Source organism: Megalobrama amblycephala, linkage group LG2 (assembly GCF_018812025.1).
Source record: "Megalobrama amblycephala isolate DHTTF-2021 linkage group LG2, ASM1881202v1, whole genome shotgun sequence".
Taxonomy (NCBI): Eukaryota; Metazoa; Chordata; class Actinopteri; order Cypriniformes; family Xenocyprididae; genus Megalobrama; species Megalobrama amblycephala.
This window is the reverse complement of record NC_063045.1, coordinates 50,481,447-50,491,802: the sequence shown is the minus strand read 5'-3', so window position 1 is coordinate 50,491,802 and position 10,356 is coordinate 50,481,447. Positions and strand designations below refer to the sequence as shown.

Sequence of the window (10,356 nt, the reverse complement as noted above, 5' to 3'; positions counted from 1 at the left end):
TGATCTGACCAGAGAATGATGGGTTGCCTTTTTGAGCTCCACTTATATTAATAGATGTTTTCAGTCACTAACAGCTGATCCAAACTCAGTACAGTTATTTACTGTTAACATCCCATAAAAATAAAACTTAATTAAACAGAATCAATACTAAACACTCAATCATCTAGAGATTTAACAAAGCAGACTAACATCTTAACCATTATAATTTCATATTTCAATGATAACCTGAATCAGAGCAAGTTTTCCTTTATGATTTAATTATTGGTCTTATATACTGCATGAAACATGTACATCTACTAGATAATCTGAATAGGACCAGCCCTGCCTTCTTCCTTGTTCTACCCGCTTTTGCTTTCCTGTTGTGGTTTAGAATGGCTATTTTTTTACTGAGGTGACAGTTTCGAGTGCATTAAAGTGTATAATATAAAGAACGTCTACAGAGTTGAACGGTTTTATTAATGGTTATAAATGATAATAAAATGCTAATTTAGCTCCAAAAAGTCTTACTCCTGACTTACGATGCCTGGATGTTACATTTATGTCTGGCTGTTTCTGTTTGCTGTATTTGGTAAGTGTATCTCATTAGTTCTCTTTGGCTGTGTCTGCTTTTGTGCTATTAATGTACCAGTGTATATTAGTATTTTGAAAATGCTGCATGTAAAGTATACATGAGAGAATACATTAGAGACCTGTTTTGTTTGTTTTTTTTCTGAGTAACTTTGCATAAATTGTTACGTTCTACATTTATGGTCAATATATCAAAAGGCGCTTATAGTCAGTCTTCTTTCACTCAAATGTTTAAATCTGTTTATGGATGGTATTGATTTAACAGCTGAAGACATTCCTGAAGTTAAAGTGGAGACGGGCTTATATAGTCGTGTTGAGCTCACTGGAAACAAACTTCAAACAAATCAATATACTGTTGAGTCAGTGGAATGGACCAAACTAAAAAATGGACCACAAGTGTGTCTTATATTTGTAAACAATGGTACCAATGGTATCAAATTCTATGGCGACTGCCGTGGAAAGGCTCATTTCTATTTGAACAATAACACCCTCATTCTGGAAAACGTGACAGCACAGGATGAAGGAGTCTTCAAGGAAACTATAGTTAGAAGAAATGGAACTAAAAAAATCCAAACCTTTAAATTAATTATTCAATGTAAGTCAAGACATATCAGAGTCATATTATTCATTTGCAATTCTTATATTTTAAATGTGCTTCCTCATTAACACATTTCATTTTAAGACCCACCAAATGCAACAGAAATAGTGCTCACATGGAACTCCAGCACATCTGTGACTCTCAAATGTGAAGTGAGCGGGTCATTTCTGTATCTGATGTGGAAGAGAGAAAGAGTCCCTGTTCTAGAGAAACACAGATACTTATTCAGTGAGAGGAATCAAACTCTATACATCAGCAACATAACCAGCTCAGATTACGGGACGTACAGCTGTGTTGTTTCAAATGCATATGGAGAATCAGAACAGCACATAAATATTGGTGAGCAGATTATTTAAATTCTAAAATTATGTCAGATTGTAATATAATATTCAGTACCAGAATTCAAACCTAAAAACATCTTTAAACACAGAGGCATCTTGCAATAGTAGCACGGTTGCGAAAGGAAGAAGCATTGCGTAATTGCGTTTCTGGTTTTCTTTTAAGGTGAGAACTCAACTGTTAACCAAGGAAATGGTACTAGTGGTCAAACTCAGTCTGGTCAGAAACTGCTTTCAAGTGGACTTACACTCATTGGTGTTGTTGGATTGTGCATCATGTTCTACGGCCTTTACAAATACCATCACAGTAAGACTTTCTCCCAAATACATGAACAATGTTGCTTTAGCAAAGTAATAACTGTATGTTTATGAAACCCACAGCCTTCATGATTTAGGTTCATTCTGTGACTCAGGTCATGAATGTCAATACCACTTAATCTCAGCAAATGTTCTCAAAAACATCAGAAAGGGAAAAAAGAATGAATCACAGACATAAACCAGACAAAATTTCCCCCCCCAAAAAAAAAAAAAACTCCCCAGCTACTCTGCAAGTTATCTAAAACCGGAAATACAATTACAGCAACTTTTGTTTTGAAATTATTGTACAGAATTATATTCTATTTTGTACAGGGCAAAGAGCAGAAAATGGCAGAACTACAGATGAAGGTATTAAAAATGAATCAATGTGTGTGTACATATATATTGTATTATACAACCAATTGCATTATCATAATATCTGTGAAATATACTTCACAGGGGATGCAGATAATAACACTGGAATTTATCAGGTAATGGCCAATCAAAAACATTAATGAACAGATGTAATAATAATAATGAAGTGTATTTAGATGGACATTAAATTGATTGATCTTGATGATGATCTTCCTTATCTTAAAGACCCTATGAAAATAAAAATCCATATTTATTAGCTTTAAGGCTAACTAACGGTTACTAACAGGTGGCTAAATGGGACTACTGAGGCTGTCTGGGAGATTAAACGTCATCACGTCAAAAAGTTAAGCTAGGTCCATTTTAACAGCCTTGTTGTGTTTATAATTGTGCTCTTATAGACTATTCTCACTCAAACTTTCTGGAAAAATGTTTTTTTTAGATAAAAACTGAATGAGTTGTCAGAAGCTTAGTGATGATGGCGTTGAAGTCGTGGGACTGCGCTGTAGTTCGTTTATAGCCTACCTTTAGATTTTTACTTCTGGCGACGGAATTTACTGTATTTGGTCTTGGCTGAATGGATCTGCTACTCTGCTGTTGCTGCAGAGCAAATACTGAGACTTCCAATACATTCACAGAGATTGCTGTGAGAATGTAAGACATGCTGCTGCTGCATATGTAACATACATGAAATAACCCCCCGTAGCAGATCTATACAGGTGGAGCTGGGGAAGGTGGAGGGTTTCTGAAAGCGTGCTAACAGCAAACTACCAGTATGAATGTTGAGCTGCAACAGCAACCAATGAGATGTATCATAAACTTTTTTTTTTTAACACAGAGCTTGTTTTTTGTGATAATCCAACATCCATACACTGCACTATGCCGGAAGTTGCTGTGGCCACTGACGCTAAATTCTAAAGTGATCATGCACTGTCAAGTCATTTCATGGGGTCTTTAAGTCTTGAAAAAATTCTTTGCATCCAGTGAAATGCTATGAATGAAAAATTTTTTATATGTTTATGATTTTCTTAATATTTTGTTTTTAATAATACCTGTTTACTTTGACCCCTCCTGTCTCTTAGGAAGTGTCTGACTTTCAACAGATGACTCCTTTGCCATACGTCTACACAGACTTCATTAAGCCGAAAGAGCCCAATCAGTCCTCTGCTGCAACACAACACTTTGAGGACTTTGGTTACTCTGAGGTTGGACCCACATGCATGGCAGAACCAGAACTTCAGTATTGTCATGAGCAGTTCACTGCGTGTCCTGATACCGGAGAGGAATGACAAATAATATAAGAGACTACAAAACATGCTGGAGTTAAAACAGTCAGCGAAAACTAACACACTTTCATATTCATGAATCTGGTGCAGCACAACTTACAAGAGCATCAGAGTCAGACAAGCAGGAGAAAAATACATGTTTACATCCTCATCAACCACCAGATGGCAGCAAAAAAAGCTGAAAACAGCAGTTCGACCATGTACAACCATAACTGTTTCTGATCCTTAAAAACACAAATAGCAACAATTTGGATGGACAATCTTCAGAATAATCGTTTCAGTTACATTCAATAAGCATCATTCTGAAAAAGAACAGAAGAAACTTGTTTTCTTTCTTGCACTTGGTACTGGATAATGTAGGCTACACAATGAACACTCAGTGCTGGTTAAAGACATTTGGAGGTCCTGCGCACCATTTCCCTCTTAATAAAAAAGCACTTGAAACAAATATGATTTGTAACGTTTCTATTTATACAACATTTGTTATAAAAATTTGCATATATTTTACTGATATGTCAATATTAATCTAACTTAAAGGCACAGTATGTAAGATTTTTGTAATTTGTATTATGTATATGTAATTTTACATGTAATTTTCGCAGACAGAGATCACTTATTCAAAACACAGGCATAGTTAGATGACACCTTGATTTCGCGGAATAATGGGAGTTCTTGTCTTCATGTCTAAAGCCGGTGGAAAAGAATCCGAAGGGACTCGGGCAGAAATCATATTCATGGATAAGCTAATGTATTAAAGATTTATTAACATTGCTGTAGTATGAATCAGGGTGTCAGAGCTGAATAAGGCTGCTGGAGCGATTGCTCACGAGAGACAAGTGTGACGCGGTTTCTGCTTCTGCATATGTAGGGTAACGCAGTGCTGCTTTGTCATATTGGATACATCTGAAAGTTATTATAACGCTACTCTGTGTTTGCTCGGGGGCTACTCTGAGACACTTGTTGCACACTGCAGTAAGCTAGATCATTATGAGGCATGGTAAAACATGGTACTCGCTGTAAATCAAGAAAACAAGATTTAAACAATAAGAATTACTGTGTTGAGCTACATAACATGACTAGTTTTCTGTTGATGAATAGCCATCCAAACACCTGTCTAATAAAACACATAATATATTAAAGCGTCTTTGGTGTTTCCATGGTTTCAACATTAAAAAAGCTTTAGTGTCTTTGCTTTTTGACATTTAATATGATGTTCTTTACTTTTAGCAACTTTGCTAGGGAGAAAAATAAATGAATAGCGCTCTCTTCCACCCTCATTACCCACAACTGAGGTGCCCTTGAATAAGGCACCTAACCCCTAATTGATCCCCGGGCACTGCAGTAAAGTATTCACATCGGCTATGTTTTCATGCATAGCTAAATTGATGTCTAGCCAAGTATGGTATTTCCATACTCAAAATTTGTGCTCTGCATTTCACCCAGCCAAATGCACACACACACACAGCGTGAACACATGCAGTGGGCAGCCATTTTTGTTGCAGTGATTTTTTCTTCCCTTTTTTTTTTCATAACAAATGTGCTTTATATGTGCTAGTCAAGAGCCCAACTAAAGCCTAATTTAGACTAATCTTCATCATGATGACTTCAAATGAAACAATTATTTTCATTAAAACAGGAATGACAGAAATAAAATCAATCTGGTTATTTTATTTATTTATTTATTTATTTATTTATGCTTTATTTATTTGTGCGGCCCACTGGGAAAAAAGGTTGAGAACCACTGACTGCTCCAGCACAATGGTAACCTCACAAAACTCAGATAACAGAAACAGAACATTAAACACTAACAGATCTCTCTAGATCTCTGCATCTTCACTTATTACAAACCACTCTCACTCATACTGCGTATGGGGAAAAGCTCCTTTTTCCTCCTCGCTGAAGCCTTTTTCAATATCGCAGTGTAACTGCACGTCTATTGGCTCAAAGGAATGAAACTCTTTGAACCAATGACAGCGCGGCGTAGTCGCGCGAGCCTAACAGCGCGAAACAGCGCGCCAACAAGCCCGCCAAAACGGGCGTGGCTTATGGCTATATAAGCCGGCGTTTCGCCATGGGATTCAGTTCTCTCTCCTTCAGCGACGACTACGCTTCGCTGGATCCTTGCTGATTGCCTTCGCCACTGGAACGATCTCTCCGCCGTAGAAGAGGCTTCGCAGAGGACAGCTGAAGACTGCCGCCTGCTCCCGCCGGCGCTGCCACAGACTGCCGCCCAGAGCGCCGATCTCGACCGCCCGCCGCGAGCTTCCGGTTTCGCTCTCAGCGAATCTCCTGCTGCCATCCGGCGAGTTTTGAAAGCGCCTTCAAGCGGATTCTTCCGCCGCTGCTTAAGAGCTTCTTCCGCGGTCTTTACGCTCTAAAAGAGCCCACCCAAGCGCCGTTTTTATGGCGGCGGCGTTGTTTAAAATGCCGCGCCACGCTTGTGGCACCTGCAGAGCCCCTCTGCAGGACGATGACGGCCATGGTGAGTGCGTCGGATGTCTGGGCAAGTCCCACGTCCCCCGTCCTCTTCGCACGCCCGGAGCAGCGTCCCTCAGCGGAAGCGAGTGACCTCGTCTCCTTTGGCGGCTCGGAGGATGAGCAGCTCGACGACTCCATGTCGCTCGCTGCATCTGAACCGGAGGAGTGGGCCGGCGAGGAGGAGCCCGCCCCCCTGCCGTCACTGGAGCCCATTGACTCCAGGCCAGGAACGGACGCCGAATTACTCCGCGTCCTCTCCAAGGCCGTCGAGGAGCTCGACCTGGAATGGGCTACACCTGAAGAGCCGACGCGCAGTAGGCTAGATGAGTTTCTGCCAGACCCCTCGCCAGCAATCTGCGCCCTTCTTCCCTGAGGTACACACGGAGCTGACGAAGTCGTGGCGCGCTCCCTACTCCGCCCGCCTTCGCACCTCGGTTGACGGCTCACATGAGAAGGGCTACGAGCAGTTGCCGCCGCTAGACGAGGCCATGGCCGCTCACCTCTGCCCGCCCGCGGCCGTGGGCTGGAAAAGCAAGAGGACCCTTCCCTCCAAGCCCTGCCGTATGACCTCCGCCATCGCTGGCCGAGCGTACTCCTCAGCAGGGCAAGCTGCGTCAGCTCTACACACCATGGCCATCCTCCAGGTCTTCCAGGCCAAACTCCTCCGTACCCTGGACGAGCCTGGAATCGACGCGCCGGCCTTACGTGACCTACGCAGCACCACTGACCTGGCCCTGCGCGCCACGAAGACCACGGCCCAGGCCATAGGGAGGTCCATGGCCAATTTGGTTGTTTTAGAGCGCCATCTCTGGCTCAACCTCACGGAGATTAAGGATGCAGACAAGATGGCCTTCCTCGACGCCCCTGTCTCACCCTCAGGTCTCTTCGGGCCAGCTGTGGAGGGATTCACGAGCGCTTCTCCGCTGCACAGAAATTGTCCCAAGCTATGCGAAATTTCTTGCCAAAGCGCTCCAGCTCTTCATCTGCTGCAAGTCGGTCCAAACCTGCGACCCAGCTCCAGAGCAAACCAGCCCCCTCCGCATCTCAAGCAGCGCCACCCAAGGAGCAGCGCCAGCGAGTCCGCCCTGCGAAGCGCTCCACACTCCTGAGACGCCAGGGTCCCCGGCCCAAGATAGTGCTGGACCCGACGCCTCCGGCGTCTTCCTGATCTACGAGGAAGAAAGAGGATGGGGTTAAGTCTCGCCACGGCCGGACCACCCCAAAAGCTCTCTCGCATGTATTCCCCGCCACCTCGCCTAGTCCCGGGTGTTGGGAATCATCGTGTTACGTGCCCTGGGCCCACAGATGTTGCGCCCACACAAACCGCCGTTTTAATGGCGAACCCAATATTTTTAAATTTCCAAAAAGAGAGCAAATTTCCTCATCCTGTAACAACGGTACAAAGACCCCTACACAGCGGTCTGTCACCGGACGCTATCCAGCCACTGGTCACACGGGTAGAGGCCTGGCAAGCCATCCCAGGCGTGTCACAGTGGGTCATAGGGACCATATCCCGTGGCTATTCTCTGCAGTTCACCCAAAGGCCCCCGTGCGTCAGCGGTGTGGTCACCACTTCAGTCAAAATGGACGACGCGCATGTCCTCCGTACAGAAGTGATGTCTCTGCTACAGAAGGGAGCCATAGAAATTGTTCCCCCAGCAGAAAGAGAGTCGGGCTTCTACAGCCGCTACTTTGTTGTCCCAAAGAAAGATGGCGGTCTCAGACCCATCTTAGACCTCAGGCTTCTAAACCTCTCCCTCATGAGACGGAAGTTCAGAATGCTAACGTTGAAGCAGATCCTCACGCAGATCCGCCCCGAGGACTGGTTCTTCTCACTGGACCTGAAAGACGCATACTTTCACATCCAGATAGCCCCCCACCACAGACGATTCTTGAGATTCGCCTTCGAGGGTGTGGCATATCAATACAAGGTCCTGCCCTTCGGGCTGTCTCTAGCTCCCCGCACATTTACCAAGTGCATGAACTCGGCGCTTCTCCCTCTAAGAGAGATGGGGATCCGAGTTTTAAATTACCTTGACGACTGGCTCATACTGGCCCAGTCTCGTACCGAGCTAGAACACCACAGATCCGTGCTCCTCAGCCACCTTCAGTGCCTGGGACTCAGGGTCAATTTTGCCAAGAGCTCGCTGCTCCCCAGCCAATGTATCACGTTCCTGGGCGCAGTCTTCGATTCAGTCCATATGAGGGCTGTAATCTCTCCAGAGCGCGCTCTGACGATTCAGAAGCTCTCGGCATCGATCAGGAACAATGTCCGTTACCCTCTGAAGTCCTTCCAGAGGATGCTAGGACTGATGGCTTTCGCCTCCCCGGTACTGCAGCTCGGCCTCCTCCAAATGCGGCCTCTGCAATACTGGCTGAAACTCAGGGTTCCACTGCATGCTTGGCGGCATGGCCGCTTCTTAGTCAGGGTCAATCAGGCCTGTGTCACAGCTCTGAGACCTTGGACAGACCCCAGCTGGTTCAAGCGTGGAGTTCCCCTTCAGGCGGTGTCAAGAAGGAAGGTGCTCTCGACGGACGCTTCCAACACGGGTTGGGGAGCCGTTTTCGAGGGCAGACCGGCCTTCGGCTCGTGGAACCACGAGCAGAGCCATCTGCACATTAACTGCCTCGAGATGCTGGCAGTGGAATAGCCCTGGCCGCGTTCCAGAAGTTCCTGAAAGGACACCACGTCCTGGTCCAATCGGACAGTATGATGGTCGTGTCATATATAAACCACCAGGGAGGCCTATCGTCCAGCCGCCTTTGTGCCCTGACAAAGCGCCTCCTCGAATGGGCAGTGCCCAGGCTACGGTCGCTCAGAGCAACCCACATACCTGGGAAAACGAATTTGGGGGCAGGCATGCTGTCTCAGAGCAATGTCCCCTCGGACGAGTGGATGCTCCATCCCCAGACGGTTCAGAAAATATGGGAAATCTTCGGGAAGGCAGAGGTAGACCTCTTCGCCTCAGAAGACACTTCTCACTGCCCAACCTTCTTTTCAAAGGAAAGGGATGCGCTGGCCCATGAATGGCCCAGGCTCCTCCTTTATGCCTTTCCCCTGATCGCGATGATTCCTTGCATCATCAGACGGATCAGGGAAGACAAACACAGAGTCGTCTTGGTGGCCCCACTCTGGAGGACCAAATCTGGTCCTCGGAGCTGTTCAGGCTCTCCACAAGAGCCCCATGGCCAATCCCCCTGAGACGAGACCTCCTCTCTCAGGCGAAAAGGACAATCTGGCACCCCCAGCCCGAGCTGTGGGCTCTGCACCTGTGGTCCCTCGATGGGAGCCGGTAGATCTGGTAGACCCCGGGAACATTCTGCACACCATTTCTCAAGCTAGAGCTCCGTCTACCAGGCGTCTTCGTTGACTGGTGCTCAACGCGCAGCGTCGACCCTGTGGAGAGTGACATATCTCAGATATTGTCTTTCCTCCAAGAGCGGCTGGACAGTGGTCTCACCCCTTCCACGCTCAAGGTTTACATTGCAGCCATTGGAGCGTTCCACGCCCCTATTGCTGGCCAGACGGTGGGAAGAAACGGCCTCATTGTCCGTTTCTTAAGAGGTGCTAGGCATCTTAACCCTCCTAGACCACTTACCGTTCCCTCTTGGGACCTCTCCACTGTCCTTGCAGCCCTCAAGGGCCCACCCTTTGAGCCGCTGCAGTCAGCTGATCTCCAGCCCTTGACGCTCAAAACCGCTCTGCTACTCGCACTGGCATCGGTTAAGCGCGTCGGCGACCTGCAGGCCCTCTCTGTGAGCCCTGCATGCCTTGAATTCGTGCCCAACGACTCTAAGGTCGTTCTGAAACCCAGGCATGGCTATGTCCCCAAGGTGCTCTCGACCCCGTTCAGAGCACAGGTCATTTCCCTCTCGGCGCTACCTCCTTCTCTGGACGAGTGAGAGGTGCATTTGCTCTGCCCCGTCAGGGCATTGAGAATCTATATTGAGCATTCCGAACCATTCAGGCAGTCGGACCAGCTTTTTGTCTGCTTTGGAGGCCGCACCAAGGGGTCCCCGGTCTCAAAGCAACGCCTCTCGCGTTGGATAATTGACGCGATCGCTCTATGCTACTCCTCTATGGGCCTGGACTGCCCCATAAGAGTAAGAGCCCACTCCACTAGAGGCATGGCCTCATCCTGGGCATGGTCTAGTGGTATTTCTCTCAAAGACATCTGTGACGCGGCCGGCTGGTCCTCGCTGTCCACTTTTGTCAGGTTTTACAACTTGGACATCCCGACCTTACATGCTCGGGTCCTCTCGGTGTGATACGACGGCCTCCTCGAGCTCCGTCACCACGCCTCCTCAGGGGTTTTCCTGCTCCTGTACTTAGGGTTCGATGGCCTTGGCCCCTCACATATCCTCTGGGCCCCCCCTCGCGCCCATGATATGTTTTGTCCTTCCCTGTCATGGCACGGCG

The 10,356-nt window shown here is 46.7% G+C and overlaps 1 protein-coding gene across 1 annotated transcript; it reads left to right on the top strand.

Moving 5' to 3' along the window:
- The first annotated feature begins 26 nt into the window (after window positions 1-26).
- On the top strand, window positions 27-3,906 carry LOC125262084. The gene is made up of 7 exons (XM_048180652.1): window positions 27-568; window positions 833-1,162; window positions 1,250-1,504; window positions 1,670-1,810; window positions 2,134-2,169; window positions 2,260-2,291; window positions 3,255-3,906. The coding sequence occupies exons 1-7, from the start codon at window positions 520-522 to the stop codon at window positions 3,459-3,461; spliced, it is 1,050 nt and encodes a 349-aa protein (XP_048036609.1). The 5' UTR covers window positions 27-519; the 3' UTR covers window positions 3,462-3,906.
- The last annotated feature ends 6,450 nt before the right edge of the window (window positions 3,907-10,356 follow it).

Coding starts and splice junctions, on each gene's coding strand:
- LOC125262084 (XM_048180652.1), top strand. CDS start 520: ATGCCTGGATGTTACATTTATGTCTGGCTGTTTCTGTTTGCTGTATTT. Junction 569..832: donor GTTTCTGTTTGCTGTATTTG/GTAAGTGTATCT, acceptor TTGATTTAACAG/CTGAAGACATTCCTGAAGTT. Junction 1,505..1,669: donor AGAACAGCACATAAATATTG/GTGAGCAGATTA, acceptor TTTTCTTTTAAG/GTGAGAACTCAACTGTTAAC.